The sequence below is a fragment of the Mauremys mutica genome, chromosome 13 (assembly GCF_020497125.1).
Source record: "Mauremys mutica isolate MM-2020 ecotype Southern chromosome 13, ASM2049712v1, whole genome shotgun sequence".
Lineage (NCBI taxonomy): Eukaryota > Metazoa > Chordata > Testudines > Geoemydidae > Mauremys > Mauremys mutica.
This window is the reverse complement of record NC_059084.1, coordinates 10,402,827-10,428,350: the sequence shown is the minus strand read 5'-3', so window position 1 is coordinate 10,428,350 and position 25,524 is coordinate 10,402,827. Positions and strand designations below refer to the sequence as shown.

The following is a 25,524-nucleotide window of genomic DNA, read 5'->3' as shown; positions in this document are numbered from 1 at the left end:
CATCATCCAGTCTCAAGCTGATTGTTAAAGCTTTAGGAAATTTGGTTTCTCTGCTGTTACTCAACAAGCAGACTTTCCAGCTAGGGGCTAAATTCGACCACCATATCTATAATTGTAGGAAATTTTCACTGATGTTTAGATCCAATTGTGATGAGTATCACAGAAATGTAGGTAAAATAAAATCAAATAAGCTAATGGAAATTGTTCAATAGTATGTGAAGACAGAAATTGGCTTTAGGTCACCTCCTAGTTAATCTCAAACCGTAAGGGGCCCATGAAAGTATTAAGGATTTACTACTAGCTCCAGTTCTACTCAATGAGTTCAGAGTGCCACAAGCAAATACTTCAGCCTCACTGTCTGAAGTTTAAAAACCCAGCAGAAAGTCCCAACAGAGGTTGGACTTCTAGTACCAATTCTTTGGGTGCTCCCCCAAAATATGCTAGGACTAGGTACCTCACAAACCCCGCCCCCCCACAACCAAACAAACCCACCCGTAAAAGCACTGTCTCTGCCTCAAAGAGCAAATCGTTTAAATTAGAGATTACAGTCTTGATTAGGTAGAATGATCTGGTGACTAAGGCACAGGACCAGGAGTCAGGAGACATGGTTTCTGTTCTCAGTTCTGTCACAGACTTCTTGAGTGGCTTTCCCAACCTCTCTGGAGTGTCATTTCCTTACTTGTAAAATGGGCAGAATGCTTACCTCACAGAGGTATTGTGAGGCTACAGTAATTGATGTGTGTGAAGTATGCTGAGACCTTTGCCTGGAAAGTGCAATATGAGTGAAAAGGATTATTTTTCAATCAGATCTCTTCCCATCCTAGAATCCTACAACATCCCAAAAGTCAAAGGATACTTCTTTGGCCACCTCTGACCCCCTTCACAAGTGTTGCATGCCCCTAGCTCTTTGACATGCAGTCTGCAGAGTCCTCTTCTGCTTTAACATATTTAAACCACCCATGATTAAATGAGATGCCATGTTATACAGGTACAATCATATTTTTTTTACATTTTGCAGATAACCAGAATGTCAGAAGTAGGCGATACACAACTGTCTTAAATGTTTTTCTGCTCATGAATGATGCATAATTTCAATTTAAAAATGACTCAGAATTTGTAACAAAATGTACATATTGTATGACTCACACCATTGGCACTCTTCCTTCCGACAGATTTTTAACAATAACGGAAATAAGCCTGACTTGTATCGTTCTGAGAATTTTGACTATAGCTGTACTAAATAGTTCTCTTTATGATTCCCATCCTGTTTGTGCTTTAAATGAGACGCAGCTGTAACCAGCTATTTCAACCAGTTGCACAACTGGTGGCATAGAATCCTACTGCATGTGAAGTGAGTGAACTACCCTCCAGCAATGCAATCTCACACTTCCAATGTTTTATTTAAAAATCTTTCAGGTTATGACAATTATGAGCGAGCTGTCCAACAATTCATGTTCACAATTATGACAAATGTGCATATGAATTGCATAATTGTGAAGACATATGCTAATCACATGTATTTGCATGTGTGTCCTTGAACAATCATAGTAACTACACAATTGCCTACCTTAACCTGTTGGAGAGGTTGTTGTCTTTTAGTTATGCAATAAACAATCATAATACTCCCAAACTTTGATTCTTGAAAATTCTGAATCTAATGATTCTACTATTTATTATAAAAACGTAATGGGAAGTTCCATTAATCAATATATGGCCTTGGAGAGTTACACAGAAATGTCTGATCACAAGTTCATGAATGGCTGCCTGCCTTGGCCCATCCTGCCAGTGGCCACATCCTGCATATGGTCTTACCCTATATATATGGCCCCCCAAAACACACTCCCTCATCCATCAGCTGGGTGTCTCCATGTTCACACCTCTGATGCAGGCTTGAAACCTGACTTTACTTACCACAGCCATAGTTCACAGTCCTAAACCTGCCGAGAGGCGAGAGTTTCTCCTTTCTGTTTAAAGGGCAGATCCTGCAGAGGGGCCATGAAGCTGTCAATTGAGGATTCCTCCTGCATTGCCCTAACATAAGGACGGATAGAATGCCTTTGTGCTCTGTCAGTTCCTATTGGTAACAGACCCTGGGGACTATTACCATCTTGTGCAAATTAGAACTGCTTTGAGGCTAAAATAACTTGTGCTGGCCCTCAGCTAAACTCAGGATAAGGTGGAGGGCAAAGCATAAAGCAGTCTTTGTTTTCTACTCCTCTGGGTCCTGTATCCAGTAGAGATCAGCCAGATCCACAGATCAGCCTATCTATACTAGACTTAGTGTTGGAACCTCATTTGTTATCTACTATATTATGCCCCATTAACAAAATGCTTGCTCCACAAAATAAGAAAGAGGAACTATTTAAAAGTTTTGATACCTTATTATGACACAGATAAAACTCAATTTTTGGTGTTTAATTTTGTGGAACATTGCTATCCTTACCAAGTGTCTACTGAGGGCTGTTTTAGAAGTTTATTTTACCATGCTTCCGGGGTAAAACATACAACCATTATAAACAAACACTAAAAACCATAATCACAACTAGTTAGAATTTTCTCTATGTACACAATCTCAGACAACACACAAATAAAACAGATATAGTCTGTGTTTATAGTACCCTTAAATTATTAGTAACAAAGTTATTAAAAACTCTGAGCATTGGCTAGCTAGGAGATTTATATCTGAAGTTACCACCAAAGTGAATTCTTCTTCACGTCAAGGAATGTGGGAATACTGAATAAGACCAATGGTACAGTCCAGTATTTTGTCTCCAACAGAAGCTATTACCAGCTGCTTCAGAAGAAGGGGCAAGAACTCCTACAGTATTCAGTTCTAGAATAACTTGCTCAAAGGAAAAATCTCCTCTTAACCCAAATGGTTAAGAGGCTGGTTTAAGCCTTGAAGCATGAAGGCTTATATGGTGTTATTTTTTAAATGTTTAGTTATAATTGGACATTTCTATGAATCCTGCTAAGTTCCTGGGGTTAGTTTCACATGGGGACTTTAAGCATTGCACGGCTCAGCATTGCAATATCTAACTCCTATGTCCCCTGCTTCTTAATGGAATTGTTAGCTCCAAGTTAGGTGCCCAGGATTACATAGGGGAGAGACGGGGCCAGATTCACAAGGTATGTAAGTCTAACATTTAGGCGCCAGAGACATTCTCAAAATTGCTGCTCAGCTACCACCTAACCTTTATTGGTGGCAAAGTTTCCACTGATAGGAATGCACAAAAACATCTAAGTCCTGATGCTATCCCACAGCTAATGAGCTACTTGGAGCTATTGCTCATGCCTATTCCCTGACAGACGTCTCAAACTCCCGTCTCAAACTCCCGTCTATCTTGGCCTGTGGAGCCTGATCTGGTAGGTGTGCTTTAAGCATGTCTACCCCCAGACAAGAGAACTGGGGGCAAGCTGAGAATTTGGGGGGCTGGTTTGTGTGTGTTTGTGTCCATTTGATAATCTATCTCTTGGTTCATATAGCTGAATGATGATCCATTGTTGTGACCTATACAGGGTGTAGGTGGGGTGTGAAGGGACGATTAAGGGTAGATCCTTGTGTTTTTGGATTTGGACCACAGGCTGGCAGGGGTTCCCAAACTGGTCAGCAGGCAATATACATATGATTAGGTTTACACAATTTTAAGTGAAATAACAATATTTTAAGTTTTGCACTCTATTGTCTGTTTTAGTAGAAAAATATATCATTATGGAGACTCATAATTTTAAAAGAATTATTGCAAGTTACCAAGGTGGCATGTGCACAAAAACAGATCTCATGTCAGCATTAGTGGTGAAACATTCTTTTCTTGTTTGCTGTATTTTCCTATTAGTAACTGTTACACCCAATATCAACTGTTCTAACCCTCAAAAGTAAATAGCACAAAATTACAATAAGTTATCTGATTAGGTATGACAAAAGTGCTTTTTTTAAGACCTCAACATCTTTAGGTTATTCACGTAAAACATCATTGATACAAATCCCAAGCTCAGAGGTTATTTATATTCAGCATTTTAAAAAGATTAAACATTCTTCAGTAATGTTTTAAATTGATTACAAAACAAAATACAATCTGTTTCTAGCAAAATTCAAGACATCTAACCAGGGGCGGCTCTAGGAATCCGGCCGCCCCAAGCACGGCCGCACGCCGCGGGGGGCTCGCTGCCGGTCGCCGGTCCTGTGGCTCCGGGGGACCTCTTGCAGATGTGCCTGTGGAGGGTCCGCTGGTCCCGCGGCTCCGGTTGAGCTTCCGCAGGCATGACTGCGGGAGGTCCACCCGAGCCGCGGGACCAGCGCACCCTCCGCAATCATGCCTGCGGGAGGTCCGCCGGAGCCGGCTGCCGCCCTGCCGGCAAAATGCTGCCCCACGCACACGCTTGGCACGCTGGGGTCTGGAGCCGGCCCTGCATCTAACTGGGTTTTACTGATTTGTAAACCACATCTGGCTACGATGATTTGAACACTATTGTCATAAGCAGAGCCGTCCCTTGGGTATGGCAAATTGGGGCAATCGCTCCGGACCCCGCACTTTGGGAGGCCCCATGGTCCGGTGCAATTAGCTGATGTGGTCGGTCCCGGAAGTGACGGGTTAGTCTTGGAAGTGACGGATTCGTCACTTCTGCCCTGGGCCCTACACCCCCCTAGGGACAACCCTGGTCATAAGGTACAATAAGCTTTGCAAGACTGAGTCAGTGACATGAAATTTAATACCGGATATTAGAATTCTGGAAAGACTGAGTTGGGGTGCTGGATTAATTATTACCAGCTGAACCCTACCACCACAGAAACACCATTTTACAGGACAGGGAGTGTGGTTCAGGCTTCTCTGCACCCCAATGATCCCCAGCTACCATTATCACCCCTTTAGAGCTGTTGGCAACCCACATAAGTTAGAACTTTGGGCTGCTCTCACTAAAACCAAGGGACTGGACTGAGGCACATCGAGGCTAGTCTCTGAGAAGCACAAAGACCAGATTTGACCCCATCTCCTCCTGAGTTCTGCTGTGTGTTCTTTGGGCACATCCATAAATCTGGACCTATATTGTTCTTCTGAGTTTGTGCAACTGTTACAAGAAACAATTTACTGAAAGCAGTTAGGAAGATAAAGCACTAGAGTAAGTTAGAATAGCGGTCTACGAAGATTTGAAGGATGTAAACTTCAACAAGGGAGAGGCTGACCCAAGTGAATATAACCAGAATCAATTGGGGAGGAGGGGGTGATTGAGAGAATGAAAATTTAGTTTGAATAGTAGGAGAATTGTCCTAATACCAAGGTCTATCAGACTGTGTAAATATTCTTCACAAGAGAAGTGGTGGAGCCCTATTTTAAGGGCTCTTCTACACTTAGCAGGGAATCGATGAGCGGAGATTGACCGCAGATCACTCTCCTGTCGACTCCTGTACTCCACCGGATCAAGAATAGGGGGAGTCTCCCAACAACATCGCATAGTGCGGACCCTGCGATAAGTAGGTCTAAGCTACGTTGATTTGAGTTACGCTATTCACGTAACTCAAATTGTGTAGCTTAGACCTAATTTCCCCTGTAGTGTAGACAAGGCCTTAGAGTGGACAAGGCACTCAAGAAAAGTGAAAGAACAATCCAGGATTGATCTTCAGGGAATTAGTTTATAAGTATTTTCCATTTTCAATACCAGGGGTCCAAGTTGAAATGTACCACAATATTAGTCACCCATTAAGAGGCAAAAAGATTTACAGCAATTAAATATTCTCCTGTAGATTCAAAATCCTAAATCTGGCTTGGCTATAAATGCAGTTGAAAGGTTGTTAATGTATTTAATCCATCCAAAGAAGGCCTGAGATTAATTATGCCTCATGTACTTAGTAGGATGTTATTATGAGTCAGTATTTTGTAAGCATCTGGATAGTTATTTCTATTTTTAGACTGAAATAAGTGGTATATTAGGGTTCATTAGGTAATATCTTGTTGGTCTTGAAATCAAGATTAATGATTGAAGTGGCAGATTAATGATACAGCTGATGTTTAAGCCCCCTGTAATATTATTTGATAGAAGACTGTTCTAACAAATGTTGGACATGACGTAGTGAGCCTAATACGGTTCTTGAACTGACCCTGGGAGAAAATTTTAACTTCTTTGAGCATTAAAACCCTAAGATTAGCCAGAACCAGATCTTCTTGGGTAAAAAATGCCAAGCATTCTCCTGGCCTGTGCATGTATGTGCATGTGTACACACAGAGATACAGGCAGGAATATATATGTAAACCATTTTTTCTATATAACTGGAGTGGGAGTTTGTTAGAAGCACTGAAATCTTGATTACAAATTAGCTTTTTTCCTTATAGACTGCTTGACTGCTTATCAGTATAGAAATATTTTTATTGCTTTGAACAATATATTTGAGAGATGACTGAGTATATTTCAAAACAGTGCAAGTTGGCATCTCGATTTAAAAATGCAATATGTTCATAAATGAACTCGCACTTTTTGTGACCTATTTTCAGCTTCCTCTCTATGCTTACTTCTTATATTTTCGAAAGTCACCTGCAAGAAAGGAACAAATTAAAATTAAGTAGTGTGGACATTTCAATCCTGGCCTGCATTTCCATTGGCGGGACTCTCCTAAATATAGATTTCTATTCCTTAAGAATTGTTTCAAGCTGTCTAATGGCTCTATATCAACTAGAGACTAAACTGAGGCCACTAAACTCATTCTCGCTTTTAACTCAAGCATGATTTCATTCTAGATTTCCAGAGATGAAAACTGCACTGAAACAGCAGATATTTACTTATAAAGTTCCTTATTAGATACAATCAATCATTCAAAAAATTTATGTTCTATGGAAAGAGATGAGAAAGCTCTGTGTTGACCAATGTGGTGAGGGAAAGGTTTAGACAGAAGATTTCTCTGCTAACACACATTTACTGTCCTTATCCCAATTAAAATCCTGTAACAATGAAAATTATCTGCACTGCTTACCCCATAATAACTTTGTTAGATGCTCTCCAAGTAAGTAGAATCCTATCATTACAAGGTAGGAAATGGTAAAAAGTACCGCCTTTCCAGGTACACCTAGTACTTCTAAAATTGGGTATGCCCAAATTCCTGATGCATAATTTACCCATAGTACCCTAAAGCAATGAAAGACAAACAATATTAAGAAACAGAACTAGACATATCTACATTGTAGTTTGCTTGAAGATTATAAATTGGCTTTATTTCTAAAGCCATATGAAAATCTCAATTCTGTCAGTTTTAATTTTGCATTTAAAAGGAACGTTTGGTAAATTAGTTAAATTTTCAAGCACTTTTTTTCCAAAATGCTCATAAATATTTATATTTTTCAGTTAAAATTAAAATAGCTTTGTTTTTATTTAAACTTTTCTCTGCATTAACAGCAATGTAAGAGGGCTTACTGGAGTGTAATGGGGATAAATTAATATTTATAAAGTAATCTGAGATTATTGATGAAAGGCTCTAAGAGTCAAATGTAATATAATTACTATCATTTAAACAATGACACGTAATAATGGTTTCAAATTCTCTGGCACTTCTGAACAGAGATTGGCAAAGCATTTTTCAGCCATTGCTTAAAGTTACAAAACTGCAGATTTGCCAAACAAGTTACAGTATATATCATATGTGCACACAAGAAAGAATCAGTACAGAATTCTTCATTGTGCCAACCTGTGTTACTATCAGATGTTCTTTCAAGTGTGTGTGCATTCCAACTGTCATTTAAACACAGAATATTAAAATAAAACAATATTGAAGGCCACATATTCAAAATCTCGTGCAAGACAAGTCCACAAAGATTGTGCAAACACTTCTGTATCCACAACTGAATTGTCAGCACAAATCAGGGTACCTGAACCTCTAACTAGATTCTTGTGGGTGCAAATATGCAAATTTGAATTCATATTATGAAGTGTAAAAATTAGTCTGCAAAATGGGAGGCTGATCATGAGCCCTTCTGAAAATGTATCCATGTGTGAGAAATGTATAGAGCAGTGATTCTCAAACTGGGCGGCCAGCACATCCCTCGGACCGCGTCGCTCCCTGCAGCCCCCATTGGCCAGGAGCGGTGAATCGCAGCCAGTGGGAGCCGCGATTGGCTGAATCTGCGGAAGTGGCAGGTAAATAAATCGGCCCGGCCCACCAGGGGCTTTCCCTGAACAAGCGGCGAACCGGCTTTGAGAACCACTGGTATAGAGGACCTTCAACATTGGATATATGCAGCTAACCTCAATTGGGCTAACAGTGGGATTTGAACCTGTGCCTAAAAACACAAGCCTCTGTCACTTGTTCTCTAGGTGTAAGCAGTAGCACATTCATAAACCTCTGTCCACTAGAAGGTAAGTAACAGATAACTGAATGGTGAATTACACATCCAACTGTTTGTGCACAGAAAACCAAATTCTATGTGTATGAGCAAACAAAAGCATTTCTGAATGAAAACTGTCATCACTGAAAGCCTATCCACCTCTTATGATTGGTAATTAAGCAATGTTGTTTTTGCATGAACAAGTTTTGCATGGGTATGGACTGGATGTCCTTTGAACATGTGACCCTAAAGATGCAACACAAATCCACACAACCAGAGAATTCTGCGTTACAGTTGGCACAGACATTATAATAGGTACAGAACTGCCTCAACCCTAGGAACATTTTATTGTCACTGTTGTTTAAATATTTTATGCTGTGCCACAACTGGAAAATGTATAACTAAAGAGTTGCTAAGATTTTTAATAAGTCCTCCATATCCCCTGCTGAGCACAGAATCATCCATATTTTCTTCACTTCCACCTTTGAGGCCCCATGTAGTAGCTGCCAGTCTTCCATCTGAGGACTAACCGACCTTCATTCCCAATCAATGTTACCTCATAATTGGTCAGAGAAGTCAATTGGAAGGATTCCATGCCCCAGGGATAAGGTCCAGATTTTTAAATATGTTTAGATACCTAACTCTCTTTGATTTCATTGGGAGTTAGGTACCTAAATACCTTTAAAAATTTGGCCCTAAGTGCTCACAATGCCTGTTGGCCCAAGCAACAAGATCTCGGGAATCAAAACTACATCTGTTACTCTGCAGAAAACTAGCAATAAATCTGAGAATATTATGCCCTCTCTGGTTTCTGTGGAAGGCAGCAGAGGTATGATAAAGACAGCGCTCTGGAAGGGACAAATAATTACTTATGAAGCGCTGCCTTGTTTCAAATAACTCTTTTAATATTTCGAATTAATCCTAACAGCCGTCTTTGCATGAGGAAGATATTAATACCCCCATTTGATGAAGGAGACAATGAAGTTACTTGCCCAAAGTCACAGAGTAAATAAGTGTCAGCCCAACTAGGTCTTTTGGCTTACAGGTCAAATATTGCATAGAATGGAATTGTAACGTGAAATAGAGGATGGCAGATTCATTTTTCTGCATCCAATTAGCAGCATCTGCTATCAACACTTGGGACTGATGTCACCAGATAGTTATGCATTGCTACATCATCCTTCCAGTGAGAAGTCTGAAACTAAGGAAAGAGAAACTTATCAAACAAGAGTGTGTTATGTGGGAGAATTTGTAAACCAAATAAGAGGAAAAGCAGAGCTGCACTGAAATTTACACTAGTTATAAAATAGAAATCAGTAACAGAAAGAGGGTTTGAACTTTATTGTAAAGCCTTTCAAAATAACATTTCCTAAACATTCATTCTTTTAGCTGTTGTCAAGGCTGACGCCCCATTCTGTCACTCCGAGTGCAGAAAGTGGGGGCCCACACGGATTCTAAAAATTAAGTTAGAACTCCTTGCCTGAGGAGGTTGTGAAAGCTAGGACTATAACAGGGTTTTAAAAAAAAACTAGATAAATTCATGAAGGTTAAGTCCATTGATGGCTATTAGCCAGGATGGGTAAGTAATGGTGTCCCTAGCCTCTGTTTGTCAGAGGGTGGAGATGGATGGCAGGAGAGAGATCACTTGATCATTACCTATTAGGTTCACTCACTCTGGGGCACCTGGCATTGGCCACTGTTGGTAGACAGGCTACTGGGCTGGATGGACCTTTGGTCTGACCCAGTATGGCCATTCTTATGTTCTTCTTATAGATTATCAATTCATACCTCAAACCTACTATCTGGAGCCTCAGATATGTAAGTAAAATTAGGGAATGTCTAAAAAGACACAATTAGGGTTATTTCTTTTATTTCTTACTGGCTTGTGGACTCCTCTGTGCTAACCCCTGACGCTTTTGTTTGCTTGTAACTTTTAAGCTAAACCCCCAAGGAAGCTAGTTTGGGTGCTTAATTTTTGAAATTGCTCTTTTAAAATCTAGCAAAAGCTTAAGTTCCAGATGTATTTTTTTCCTTTTTGTTTTTAATAAAATGTACCTTTTTAAAAGAACAGGATTGGATTTTTGGTGTTGTTTGATTAGCTGGTAGCACCGCTAATTTCCTTTCTTTCTCAGCTGTTCCCCGGGAGGCGGGGTGTGTGTGTGTGTGAAAGGGCTTGAGGGTACGCCACAGGGAGGAATTCCCAAGTGTTCCTTCTTGGATCCAAGGGGTATTTTTTGCATTTGGATGGTGGCAGTGTTTACCAAGCCAAGGTCAGAGAAAAGCTGTAACCTTGGGAGTTTAATGCAAGCCTGGAGTGGCAAGTATTAATTTTTAGAATCCTTGTGGGCCCCCACTTTCTGCACTTGGAGTGACAGAGTGGGGATTCAGCCGTGACATGGTGTTAGCAGTGGGATGTTTATAAAAGGGAGCTCCCCCCTTCTTTATTTATCACAGCTGTTAAGACTTTCCTTGTTTTCTTCCAGACTAGAAGGATGTTTGTGATAAGCAGAAAACATCAATTACAAGTGCCAGCACAAGACACTGTTGCAAACAGAAGAAAAAAAGCAAGTATTTTTCTTTCATAGTGCTGAATATCTGCCTAGAACCAATATAAATTCCTCCTTATTACAAGTTCCATGGCTGAAGATATACGACTAAAGATCCACAGAGAATTTAGACATAAACAGAACTTCAGAAATGTTAGAGTTGTTTATCTGTATTTTGATGAAAAACTCTGAACTGCAAAATCAGGGGATGGGGAGGGAGTAGAGGATGGAATCCAAAAATAACACTTAAAAACTACAATGTATAGGTCTTATACAAATAATGTAATACCATAAGCAAACTCTAATACCAAACTGCTGTAGTGTTTACTAGACCTGTAGTGTTTACTAGACTGAATTAAGGACCAGATTGTTTTTCCCATCTCAGTGAGTATTCTCCATACATCCTCCCTAAATGCATCCTTGGCAACAAGGCTCCATCACAGGCCAGGCTGCCAGGAAGAGTGGAAAGAGCCATCGGGGGAAGAAAACTACAAAGGCTCTGCACATATAATCCTTTCCTTTACATATTCCCCTGATATCCAAGCAGATTTTGTGGGATCCACTTGTTTTGGGTATCTGACTCACCTTTTAGTTTGGTCAAGTAGGGAGAGGAGCTCTGCATGAGGACATGATAACAGAAAAGCTGCACTGGGAAGGGAATTCAGAAGAGTTTCCAGCGATCTATGCGGGTAATTTGTGCATAGGGGACACACTGATCCTATGTTACCAAGCCCAAGGAATATGACATTGTAGCTATTCTTTAGTTCAACTTTTTTCATGTTATATACATGTACATGCAGCAGTACTTTAACTATATGTTTATAGAGGTTGTCATTTCAATTCAGGTGTATCACTAAATGTTGTGTTCATACAGTAGCAGTGTACTGTGATGAATTCTGGATGTGGAGCTTGCTTCTGTAATCCACACTTTTTCCATTTGAAGATTTTCTAATGCAGTGCATCCTACATGGGGATACATTTTAAATCAACCTAGAAGCTGGTACAGGATGTGATGGCTTATTTATATGTGATCCCATTACTCTGGGATGTGCATTAGCTATCTGTTGGTTTCCAGGTGGAGTTTAAAGTGCTGGTTTTGAGCTATAAAGTCTGAATTGGATTGGACCAATGTATTGAAGGATACATGCACAATGCAATCAGAGGTGTGACTACAGCTCAGGTAGATACATCTAAGTAGCACAGGTAAAAACAGCAGTGTCGATGTGACAATGCAGCCTTCAACAAAGCAAGTGAGTACCCAGGGTCTTCGATGTGCTTGTACAGCCTACACTGAAGCCCACACCACCACATCTACACTGCTATTTTTAGCCATGCTAATGCCAATGTAGCTAGTTTAGGTACTACAGTGAAGACATACACTAAGGCTACGTCTACACAGCATTTTCATCGTTAAAACTTTTGTCACTCAGGGGTGTGAATAAAACACCGCCCTGAACGACAAAAGTTTTAATGACGACAGCGCTTTATTGGCGGGAGATGCTCTCCTGGCGACAAAGAGCGGCTACACTGGGCACCTTACAACCCTGTGGATGCTTCAGCACAGCCGTGCTGTTGTAAGGTGCACAATGTAGACCTAGCCTAAGAGACTACATTACTCCTCAGACTATAGTACCATAGTTGCAGTAAACACAGGTGTTTGAACAGGAGTCCCCTCTATGCAATGGATAGGAGCTCCCTGCAGGGCATTCTCTGAGGGGCCTTCAACTTTGGAATTTACTCCCCTCCCCAAGCCAAAGTAACTCAAATGTGCTGATCAGGGCAAGCTGCAAAGCCCACCTCTTTACCCAGGCTTTTGGATAAGAAATGGTGTTTTAAGGGCTCATAACGGTGAGTGTAGTGGAGGAATATTTGGATTCAAGATTTCTGGTTATTTTCTTATAGTTTTGGCTACTTATGGTTAAAATACTAGTTTCATATTCATGTAATTATATTTATAATTAGGTGAAAGGAGATTAATGTTCAGGATAGATATTTTTAATGTTCGGTTTAAAATGAAATAAATAAATAAAGATAGACTGACAACTTGCCTGTATCAGATGAATAACCATTTGAAAGGTCAGTGACTAAATTTAAGCAGTTATTTTATGACAGTTTACTATTCATATTGAGCAGGGTTACAGGAATTTTGAAGGAAAATTTGCAAAGTTTTTTTCTCCGAGTCTGTAAAATTTTGGGGGAAATCTATAGAGGTTTTTCTTAAAGCAAATTTACTCAGAACAAATGAAAACAGTAAGGCGTCTAATAACAGATTTGTATCTTTTAATCAATAAAAAGACTTTAAATTTAATCTGCTTTGCTTTATTTGAATCCTTCCAGCTTCCTGACATCTTTCATTTTCCTCTGAAATCTTCTTCTTGCACCTAGTTATCTGTTTCCCTTCTAGTATACTATGTGGAGGATCAGACACTTAAACAGAATACTCAAATGTTTGGTATATTCTAAACTTGAAACCTATTTTTATGGAATGTCTTTTGACGGAATCCAACCATAATCAATAAATATTTTACATGGATGTTTTGCTAATACACTAAGCAGTGAAATAGTTCACCATGTTGCTATTCAAATTGTCATTATTAGGTTTCAACATTATCACTGACTTTGAAAAAATTAAGTAGTTCAAATCTCTCTTTGGGTCATATTTACTGGTCATAGATGTTCCGCAGCACAGTGGGGCACTCCACATAAAGGCCACACACGAAGATTCGCTACTACATCTGCCATAGAAGAGTGCTCTGCAGCAGCTCTCTCCAAAGCACACATGGAGGTAGTATTTGGAACCATACTGGTCATGAATCAGGAGTGTGCCCTGTGGGACCACACTATTGTAGTTTAAAAAAAAAAAAAGTGACTGCAGCATGCATTTTTATTATCTCTTGTAAAGTATTTGTATCTGATTATACTGTAGTGTAAGAACCAAGATACACTATGGTAATTTCATCAAGAAAAGCAATAAATATTATGCCAAAAACCACAAACACACACATGCATTCTGCTCTTTATGCTTCTTGTTGCTGATGTGTTTCTGAGAAACAGGGAATGCCTACCATGTGAGGTATGAAGTACCAAAGATGCTAAGTCCTATCATTCCCTTCAATTTAGAAAGATATTTATGTGGACATGTAATCAGCTCAATAAGAAGTAGTGGCAGTATAGTGGTATGCTGAAAATAAAAATCAAATACAAGAGTCAGATTTGGAAATATACAATATGAACAAATAATATCGTAGAAAATGGTATGACAGAAACACTGACTGTGAAAATTTCAGAAACAGCAATGAAATCTTTTGTTTGGTAGGTTTCTCTGGTGAACTATTAATTATAACAGATTCCTTCCATCCCTCACAAATGTAATCTCTACTTTGTAACAGCTGCATCCACTCCCCCAGAAATTAAAGGCCATCAAGAGATGCAATCAAAATTAAATTGATGTTTTTAATCAGAAAATAAAATGCCCATAGTTGATTTTGAGTACTATAGACTTGATCCTATATTCACTGAAGTCAATGGCAAAGCTGTCATTGACATGATGCTGGCTCAGAACCAATGAGACAAATTAGAGAGTCAATAACTAAATCATGTAACTGCATTCAACGTGCTTTGGACCTGGCCCATAATATATAGGACAAGTTACTGTGCAATTTACAGATTTATCTGTGGATGTTCTACAAGATTTAAGGAATTCATATATCTAGATCAGAGGTAGGCAACCTATGGCATGGGTGCCGAAGGCAGCACGCAAGCTGATTTTCAGTGGCACTCACACTGCCTGGGTCCTGGCCACTGGTCCGGAGAGCTCTGCATTTTATTTAATTTTAAATGAAGCTTCTTAAACGTTTTTAAAAACCTAATTTACTTTACATATAACAATAGTTTAATTATATATTATAGACTTATAGAACAAGACCTTCTAAGAACGTTAAAATGTATTACTGGCACGCGAAACCTTAAATTAGAGTGAACGAATGAAGACTCGGCACACCACTTCCGAAAGGTTGCCGACCCCTGATCTAGATAATTAGATTTACACTCCATACAAAAACAGATTAAAAGAATGTTCTGGTTGCAATGTGAAGCACCCAAATATCAGAAAATGAAAAAGACTTGTGCAGCCTTAATTCTGCCCCCTTTCATGTATATATTATAATACAGTATTTAATTACATGCTTCATACTGTTTTATCCATGCACCCTGCCTAATTCCGTGCACAGGACAGGTGATATTCAGTGAAAGAGGCAGCTAGCTGTTCATATGAGAAACTAAGCTCAAAAACCAAAGCACCGCCCCCGCCCCCCAACACTACCCAGCAGCAGCAAGTCTCCAAACCTGGGTTAGCTGACTTAGCCCTGGTCTACACTATGAGTTTAGGTCGAATTTAGCAGCATTAGATCGATTTAACCCTGCACCCGTCCACACGACGAAGCCGTTATTTTCGACTTAAAGGGCTCTTAAAATTGATTTCTGTACTCCCCGATGAGAGGATTAGCGCTGAAATCAACCTTGCCGGGTTGAATTTGGGGTAGTATGGTCGCAATTTGAAAATATTGGCCTCCGGGAGCTATCCCAGAGTGCTCCATTGTGACTGCTTTGGACAGTGCTCTCAACTCAGATGCACTGGCCAGGCAGACAGGAAAAGGCCCACAAACTCTTGAATCTCATTTCCTGTTTGGCCAGTGTGGCGATCTGTGGATGAGTGCAGATCTCATCAGCAGAGGTGACCATGATGGAGTCCCAGAATTGCAAAAGAGCCCCAGCATGAACCAAATGGGAGGTACGGGATCTGATCGCTGTATGGGGAGACAAATTCGTGCTATCAGAACTCTGTTAAAAAAAAACGAAATGCCCAAACATTTGAAAAAATCTCAAAGGGCATGAAGGACAGAGGCTATAACAGGGACCCACAGCAGTGCACTGTGAAACTTAAGGAGCTGAGGCAAGCCTACCAAAAAAACAGAGGGGCAAACAGCCACTCCGGGTCAGAGCCCCAGACATGCTGCTTCTATGATGAGCTGCATGCCATTCTAGGTGGTGCAGCCACCACTACCCCACCCCTGTGCTTTGACTCTGTCAATGGAGTAGCACGCAACAGGGATGGGGTTTTGGGGATGAGGAAGATGATGATGAAGGAAGCGGAGAAACCGTTTTCCCCGACAGCCAGGAACTGTTTCTCACCCTGGACCGGGAGTCAGTACCCCCTGAACCCACCCAAGGCTGCCTCCTGGACCCGCCAGGCAGAGAAGGGACCTCTGGTGAGTGTACCTTTGTAAATATTATACATAGTTTAAAAGCAAGCCTGTTTAATGATTAATTTGCCCTGGCATTTGCAGCCAGTACAGCTACTGGAAAACTCTGCTAACATGTCTGGGGATGGAGTGGAAACCCTCCAGGGACATCTCCATAAAGCTCTCCTGGATGTACTCCCAAAGCCTTTGCAAAAGGTTTCTGGGGAGGGCAGCCTTATTCCGTCCTCCATGCCAGGCCAGTAGCACGTAGTCTGGAAACATTGCATAACAAAGCATGGCAGCCTAGGTCCCGGTGTTTGCTGGCATTCAAATAACATCAGTTCTTTATTTCTCTGTGTTATGCTCAGGAGAATATCATTCCTGGGCACCTGGTTGAAATAGGGGGACATTCAGAGGGGCACCTGATTTTATTAAGGGGACATTCAGAGGTGTCCATTCCTGCTGGGCTGTTTGCCTGTGGGTGAACAGAAATGTTTCCTGCTGTTAGCGATGCGGTGGGGGGAGGGGTGAAGCGATCATCCTAGAGAATTGGGTGTGTCTGTGTGTGTGGGGGGGGTTAGTTGGGTTTGTGCTGCATGTTAACCCGAAAACCGCAGCCCCGCCTCCTTTTAAATAGCCAACCCATTTTAAATGGCCAACCCAACGGCTGCTTGGTATGGGAAATGAGGGTGCTGCTGCTGTTTGAAACCATTCCCACATCTTATGAAGGTTAAAGAAGCCAAATTCTGTTGCCCGGCCCTGCTTGAAAGATCTCTCACACCAAACTGGCATACCCTCAATAAGAGGAAAAATGCGACCTTGTACCGAAAGCACATGTGCTATGTAATGTTAACAGCAAGGTTTACCATGAAAGAGTCTACCCACTGTTCTCTAAAATGTGTCTTTTTAACTACCACTCTCCCTTTTTTTTCCTCCACCAGATGCAAATGTTTCAACACTCACTATCTTCTCCTTCCCAGAGGCTAGCGAAGATTAGAAGGCGAAAAAAATGCACTCATGATGAAATGTTCTCTGAGCTCATGCAGTCCTCCCACACTGAAAGAGCCCAGCAGAATGCGTGGAGGCAGACAATGTCAGAGTCCAGGAAAGCACAATATGAACACGAAGACAGGTGGTGGGCTGAAGATAATAAGTGGCGGGCTGAAGATGATAGGTGGCGTCAGCTTGGTGAAAGAAGGCAAGAGGCAATGCTGAGGCTACTGGAGGAACAAACTGATATGGTCTGGTGTATGGATGTATGTAACCAACCACCCTCCTCCCCAAGTTCCATAGCCTCCTCACCCAGACGCCCAAGAACATGGAGGGGGGCCCCCTCTGGGCACCCAACCACTCCACCCCAGAGGACTGCCCAAGCAACAGAAAGCTGGCATTCAATAAGTTTTAAAGTGCAGTGTGGCCTTTTCCTTCCCTCCTCCCACATCCCACCCGGTGCTTCCCTCCTCCCCCACCCCTCCCAGGCTACCTTGGCAGTTATCCCCCTATTTATGTGATGAATAAAGAATGCATGAATGTGAAGCAACAATGACTTTATTGCCTCTGCAAGCGGTGATCGAAGGGGGTAGGGGAAGGTGGTTAGCTTACAGGGAAGTAGAGTGAACCAAAGAGGGGGGGTTTCATCAAGGAGAAACAAACAGAACTTTCACACCGTAGCCTGGCCAGTCATGAAACTGGTTTTTAAAGCTTCTCTGATGCGCACTACGCCCTCCTGTACTCTGCTAACCGCCCTGGTGTCTGGCTGTGCGTAATCAGCAGCCAATTTGCCCCAACCTTCCATCCCACCATAAACATCTCTCCCTTACTCTCAGAGATACGGTGGAGCGCATGCAATGGGAATATTGGTTTCACTGAGGTCTATCCGAGTCAGTAAACTGTGCCAGCGTGCTTTCAAACATCCAAATGCACATTCTACCACCATTCTGCACTTGCTCAGCCTATAGTTGAACAGCTCCTGACTACTGTCCAGGCTGCCTGTGTATGGCTTCATGAGCCATGGCATTAAGGGGTAGGCTGGGTCCCCAAGGATAACTATAGGTATTTCAACATCCCCAACCATTATTTTCTGGTCTGGGAAGAAAGTCCCTTGCTGCAGCTTTTGAAACAGACCAGAGTTCCTGAAGATGCGAGCGTTGTGTACCTTTCCCGGCCATCCCACGTTGATGTTGGTGAAACATCCCTTGTGATCCACCAGTGCTTGCAGCACCATTGAAAAGTACCCCTTTCGGTTTATGTACTCGCTAGCTTGGTGCTCTGGTGCCAAGACAGGGATATGGGTTTCGTCTATTGCCCCACCACAGTTAGGGAATCCCATTTCAGCAAAGCCATCCACTATGACCTACACATTTCCTAGAGTCACTACCCTTGATATCAGCAGCTCTTTGATTGCATTGGCTACTTGGATCACGGCAGCCCCGACAGATTTGCCCACTCCAAATTGATGCCTGACTGACCAATAGCTGTCTGGCATTGCAAACTTCCACAGGGCTATTGCCACTCGCTTGTGCACTGTGAGGGCTGCTCTCATCTTGGTATTCTTGCGCTTCAGGGCAGGGGAAAGCAAGTCACAAAGTTCCATGAAAGTGCCCTTATGCATGCGAAAGTTTTGCAGCCACTGGGAGTCATCCCAGACACGCAACACTATGCGGTCCCACTAGTCTGTGCTTGTTTCCCGGGCCCAGAATCGGCGTTCCACGGCATGAACTTGCCCCATTACCACCATGATGTCCAAATTGCAAGGGCCCGTGCTTTGAGAAAAGTCTGTGTCCATGTCCTCATCACTCTCATCACCACGCTGCCATTGCCTCCTTGCCTGTTTTTGCTTTTGCAGGTTCTGGTACTGCATATACTGCAGGATAATGTGCGTGGTGTTTACAGTACTTATAATTGCGGTGGTGATCTGAGCGGGCTCCATGCTTGCGGTGCTATGGCGTCTGTGCTGAAAAAAAGGCGCCAAATGATTGTCTGCTGTTGCTCTGACGGAGGGAGGGGCGACTGACAACATGGCTTACAGGGTTGGCTTACAGGTTGTCAGACAGAATGGCCCCCTCAAGGACTGCACTCTAAACCCTGGGTTTAGCAGGCCAATGCTCAAACCACTGAGCTATCCCTCCCCCCACTATTCACGGGGGGTGGTGGTGGTGAGGGCAAATGAATACAAATGAAAACAAAACAAATCTGGTCACTTTATTGTTTTGATCCACTGCATCTCTCTTATACATCGTAGGCTGGCAGCAGATGGTGCAGGCTGACTGCTAGCCATCGTCATCTCCTGGCTGCTCGCCAGAAGACGGTGCAGTACGACTGCTGGCCATCGTCGTCTCCTGGCTGCTTGCCAGAAGACGGTGCAGTACGACTGCTGGCCATCGTCGTCTCCTGGCTGCTTGCCAGAAGACGGTGCAGTACGACTGCTGGCCATCGTCGTCTCCCATTTATGTCCAGGCGCCACTGACCGACCTCACCGAGGCTGGCCAGGAGCACACATCTGCCCAGGTGCCTCCGACTGACCTCACTGAGGTCGGCTAAAAGAGCACCCAGGAGACGACGACTACCAGTCATAATGCACCGTCTGCTGCCAAAAGGCAATGGACGGCTGCTGTGTAGCAATGCAATACCTCGTCCGGCAGCACCCAGAAGACATACGGTGATGATCAGCTGAGCGGGCGCCATGCTTGCCGTGGTATGTCGTCTGCATGGGTAACCCAGGAAAAAAGGCGAGAAACGATTTATTGCCGCTGCTTTCACGGAGGGCGGGGGGGGGGGGGGGGTGTTTACATTTACCCAGAACCACCCACGACAATGTTTTTGCCCCATCAGGCATTGGGAGCTCAACCAAGAATTCCAATGGGCGGCGGAGACTGAGGGAACTGTGGGATAGCTACCCACAGTACAATGCTCCAAAAGTTGATGCTAGCCTCGGTACTATGGACGCACTCTGCCGACTTAATGGTCTTAAGTGGGGACACAATCGACTGTATAAAATCGATTTCTAAAAAATCAACTTCTATAAATTTGACCTAATTTCTTAGTGTAGACATGCCATTAGGCTCACGCTATGAAGGCTAAAATAGCAATATAAACATTTCTGCTCAGGTTGGAGCTTGGGCTCTGAAACCCGGAGAGTTGTTGTAGGGTTGGTTGCTTAGTTTTTTCAGTGTAGCTGTACCCTACAGCACAGAGTCCTGGGTTGGGTCTACACTAGTCTTTCCCCCTCCATTCTTGTTACTACTGGTGCATCTCCACCAGTGGTAGAGAAGGTAGAAGTTACAGTTTAGAGATGCTCTGGTAGGGCTACAGGCCAGGACCCTGATATCTACACTTGATGCAGTGCGGAATACCAGAAGAAATTTGTACACTAAATTGTCTGCAAGTTATTGTTATGTTCAAACTGCATGTATTGTACATATATAATAACGAAAATACCATAAAGAGAAAAAACATCAAACCCAAGACCTCAAGAAAGAAACACTATCTGCTTACCATGGTATGATTAAGCCAAGGTGGATTAATCTCATCCAGTTCTTTAGGGTATACCAATTCTCTGTCATATGCATAAAGGGTCCAAAAAGTAACAGCTACAAACTGAGATAAAAAACTGTATGTAAATAAAACTAAATACAGTAGAACCTTGAGTTACGAACACAAGAGTTATGAACTAAGCAGTCAACCACACACCTCATTTGGAACCGGAAGAATGCAATCAGGCAGGAGCAGAGACCCCAAAAAAAGAGCAAATTTAGTCCAATATTGTGTTAAACGTAAACTACTAAAAAAATAAAGGGAAAGCAACATTTTTCTTCTGCATAGTAAAGTTTCAAAGCTGTATTAAGTCAATGTTCGGCTGTAAACTTTTGAAAAAAAGTAACGTTTTGCTCAAAGTTACGAACATTTCAGATTTACAAACAACCTCCATTCATGAGGTGTTTGTAACTCTAAGGTTCTACTGTATTACTAAACTTTGTGCACAGGACTATTCAGATAGAGTTTTTCCTTATCAAAATCGTTGCTTTGAAGAGAAGATGTTTTTAAAAGTTTTTCTGTTTACATGGTGGATGTTAAGACAGTTTAGTACTAATTACCTCCATCTTTTTTTTTTCTGTCAAATTCAGAAAATGTATACTTCATTGAAAAACTACTATAAATTATTGCATAAGTAAAGGAGAATTTATGGAATTAATTCTGCTCCCATTAGAGTCCAGGGGAATTTTACCATTGAGGTCAGTAGATGCAGGACAGGGTGGTGATCTGCACTCCATTTTGGTTAGCATGTACTGAAAGAACGAGGGAAATATTAACAGTAACTTGCTGTTAGTGAACTCAGAACACAAAGCAATCCTTTGAAAAATACAAAATAAAATATAATTGATAATCATTAACCAAGAACAAAAGAGTTCGTAGCAAGATAAAGTGAGACATGTACAGGAGCTACAGTAGCAATTTTATAATCTAATGTTTCCTTAATTCCTAAGATATGCATATTTTATATTTTCTAAACTGAAGAAATTTTTTTCTTAAGCTCCATTGTTCATAGAACTCAAGACAATCCCAGGCCTTGTCCACACAAGAAAGTTGCACTGATTTAATGGACCCAGTTTAGAAACCAATTCAGTTAAATTAGTGCAAAATCCTTTATGTGGACACTTATTTCAATTTATCAGTGCCTTTTCTTGATTTAATTTATGCTCATTCCTTGCCGACATAAGCTAAATCAAAATAAGGTACACTGGATTAAGAATGTCCACCTAAGGGAGTTGAACCAATTTAGTTACATCGGAGCACCTCTCTCAGGTAGACAAGGCCTCAATCTAGGAATCTGATAACACAAACTCATATTCATATAAATAGTCATTATTCATATGAGTACCCCCATTCATGAGGATTACTTATGTAAAGAAAGGTAGGCCCTAAGTGAACTCAACAGAAATACAGTTTCTCCCTTTCTTTGTGTCCATATGTTTCAAAAAGCTGGTAACACATTAGACAAAATGATCCTTTCCTATCCAATATACACTGAGAGCAGGTCTTCACTATCCGCCAGATCGGCAGGTAGTGATCGATCTATCGGGGATTGATCTATCGCGTCTAGTGTAGACAAGATAAATCAATCCCCGATCACTCTGTCGTTGACTCCGGAACTCCATCACTGCCGAGAGGCGGAAGCGGAGTTGACGGGGAAACGGTGGCAGTCGGCCCCGTGCCGTGAGGTAAGTCGATCTAAGATACCCAACTTCAGCTATGAGAACAGAGTAGCTGAAGTTGACGTATCTTAAATTGATCCCATCACAGTGTAGAACAGGGCTATGAGTCAATTGAGCTAGGGATAAATTAGACCTGTTGTTATGTCTGAAACTAAACAAAATGGTGTATAAAATATTACGGCTTTCAGCTGTGTCAGTTTAATCTGGACATGCTAATATCGTCTGTCTTTTCTAAAGTTATTTGAGAGGGGTCCTGTTTGTAGGAACTACTTACTAAGCCAACAGGGAATACTAGCACTGAGAAGATGAAGTCTCTTGGAGGCAACAATCTGGATGACACACTCTTCTTTGTGGCAGGGATGAACATATGAGCAAAGTCAATTATGACACATATTCCAAACAAAAGAGTTTGCAGAATCTAAATGTATTAAGAAATGAAGAAAACATATTAAGAAATTGTTTTAATACATTATTTTGGTTACAAATATATGATTTTACTACTCTTCTCTAGTCTTCCAAAGAAGAAAACATTTTAAGTTAATATAACGTTTGCCCTGGAAGTTATTCATGTTTACCTAGCCTGTTGCCTCACTCTTCAATCAATATACTTGTTTTTGTTCACATATACATTTACTGCCACTATAATGGCTTTAAACTTCTTTTGAAAAGAAAGTAAAACACTCAATTGTTCGTGTTTCTAGTCTATCTACTATAATGACATCTTACCAGTTCAGGATAAAGGGCAAAATTCTGTATTTCTAATACAGCCAAAATTCCCAATGACTCAAAAGGAGTCTTATCCTACCTTATTTTGGCTCAGGCCTATAAATTTCACTTACTCCTTGCTTTTGGAAACTTTATCCTCTGACTAATTCTAAACATGCATTTTAGTAATGGATTTTCAAACTTTTTAAAGTGCAGGCATCTGATCCTAGCTCTATATGCACATTGTCCCTGTGCAAAACTGTTGTCAATGGGAATTCTGTGAGCAGCAAGAATTGCAAAATCAAGTCCCAAATTATCAATGTGAACATCTTCTATCTCCATTGTCTCAAAATTTCACATTTTATACGAGCTATTTTATTTGGTTTCTTGTTATAAAATTAAGTTATTTAGAATTAATCAGCTGCTATTTTTTCCTAAGCAAAAAAAAAATAAAATTTTTTTTTGAAGAGAGAAAAAAATTCCTTGAATTCTCTACAGAAGTTAGGTGATAATATATCCTCAAAATACTGTTTGATTTTTTTAAATTTATGATTGTAAAGGACTCCAAAGAAGAGAAGCACAAGGGAAGGGCTGGATATTGTCATTATTGCTTTTACATTTCCAGTTACTTTTATCTGAGATAATTTAATTTTCAAAATTAATTTAAATTTAATTTTAATTTTTCAAATAACAATGGAAACATAGATCAAGTTATGATACGTCAGGTTCCCTCCACATGACTCAGTCCCCTCCTAACGCCGGTCCTTCTCCCAAACTTTCGCTCACACCAGCCCCCTGCAACCATCAAGCCAGGCTTCCCCCTTGTGTGCTCTTTGGCTCACACCTACTTCTCCCCACAAACCAGGCCTCCCTCTTGCACCCCCTTTGACCCACACCTGTCCACTGCAACTTTCAAGCCAGGCCTCCCTCTTGAGCCCCCTTTGGCACAAACCGACTCCCCTTCCAGCCAGGCCTCCCTCTGCCTCCTCTGCAACATTCAAGCCACCCCTCCTTCTTGCCCTCCTACCGCCCACACCTACCACCCCCAGGTGAGACCTCCCTCTTACCCCCCACCCGCCTTCGTAACGGGCCTAGCGCCCCCAGCCGGTCTCCTCCCTCCACCCCCGCTCAGGCCGCCCGGCACCTGGTTGATGAAGGTCAGGTATTTCCAGCGGCCGCCGTAGGTGTTCTCGCTCTCCCTACGGAGGGAGTGGGGCATGCCCACGTTCTGAGAGAGTGAGAACGAGGCCCACAGGAAACAGCACAGGTGGACGAAGGTCAGGAGCCGCGCCGCCATCTTGGGTGGGCCACACAGCCGCGACTCCCCCTTCCCTCACAAGCCCCCCCCTCCGCACGCGCGGGTGAGGCGCGCTGCGCATGCGCGACACATGCCCCCTTCTTCCGAGCGTTCCGCGCACGAGCTAGACATCCCGTCGCCATCTTGGGTGGGTCTGCAAATGAGGCGCGTTCCAACGCCTCCTCCCCTCACTGGAGGACCTAATCCCGTGTGGTGAACTCTGCGCGTGCGTCATCCCGCCCGCCGCCGCCATCTTGTGCGACCTCGTTGAGCTCTGTGACGGTGTAACACCGCCCGACGCCATGTTGTGAGGCTCGCAAGGTGAGGCGCTTTGTGGCGACGCCTCTTCATTTCACAGGAGCGAGGAATGCGCGTCCGTGCGGGGAGTGGGGGTTAGGGGAGCGGGGGATGACGGGCAGCCCAGAATTACTCCCCCCTAACCCTTCAGCCATCTGCAGACCGTGGTTCATTCAGTGGAGTAATACAGGGGACAGTGGGATTTACCGAGAAATGACGTGGTCCCTGTGTGAGTGTGCCCACCCACGGGGACCTGCTACTGGCTACCCCTGGATGGGAGAGATCAGCCTTTAGTGCAGGACTTAGGTGTCCTGGATCAAATGAGGCTGGAGGAATGCCTGACTCAGCTGTGGACGACCTCAGTCTGTGGGGCTTGGGGTGGGTTTATGCCTCTTGAGATAGGCATGACATCATTCTGCATGTGCATGATGTCCGTACACCATCCTTAGTGTAAGACTGAAACCAGAGTCCCTGATATTGTCATTTAAGACACTTTTCATAAGAGTTGTGGAGTCAATGCCAGTGCCCAGATCGGATTCCATCTTAGCTAATTACATATGCCAACCTAATTTCTTCACTGCCTGTCTTAAATTATTGCATCCAACTGGAATTGTCACACTGAACCCTGGAGGGGGTTGTATTTCTATGGTGAGTGAATGATTTCTGTAAAATAGTTTGGCATGGAAAATAAAGTATAAATATATTAGTTTGATGATAGTGGTTTGAGATTACAAAGCTGTGTGCTATAGGGAACTAAACACTTCTAACAACAAGTGCTAATTTTATATGATACCCGGCAAAAAGCGATGCAAAACAAGAACATCTCCCCCACCCCCAATCTTCTGTCCCTCCTACTGTTCTGGAAGAGAATCCAAATTGCTTTTCTTTATTGATAATTCTTTCCTAGTCTAATATCTGCCT

At 42.3% G+C, this 25,524-nt stretch overlaps 1 protein-coding gene across 1 annotated transcript; it reads right to left on the bottom strand.

The window, feature by feature from the left end:
* Nucleotides 1-6,340: 6,340 nt before the first annotated feature.
* On the bottom strand, nucleotides 6,341-24,359 carry LOC123347946 (androgen-induced gene 1 protein-like). The gene is made up of 6 exons (XM_044985136.1): nucleotides 24,154-24,359; nucleotides 22,579-22,722; nucleotides 20,587-20,688; nucleotides 13,918-14,033; nucleotides 6,962-7,113; nucleotides 6,341-6,525 (listed from the first exon to the last, which is right to left on the bottom strand). The coding sequence occupies exons 1-6, from the start codon at nucleotides 24,304-24,306 to the stop codon at nucleotides 6,500-6,502; spliced, it is 693 nt and encodes a 230-aa protein (XP_044841071.1). The 5' UTR covers nucleotides 24,307-24,359; the 3' UTR covers nucleotides 6,341-6,499.
* Between the last annotated feature and the right edge of the window lie 1,165 nt (nucleotides 24,360-25,524).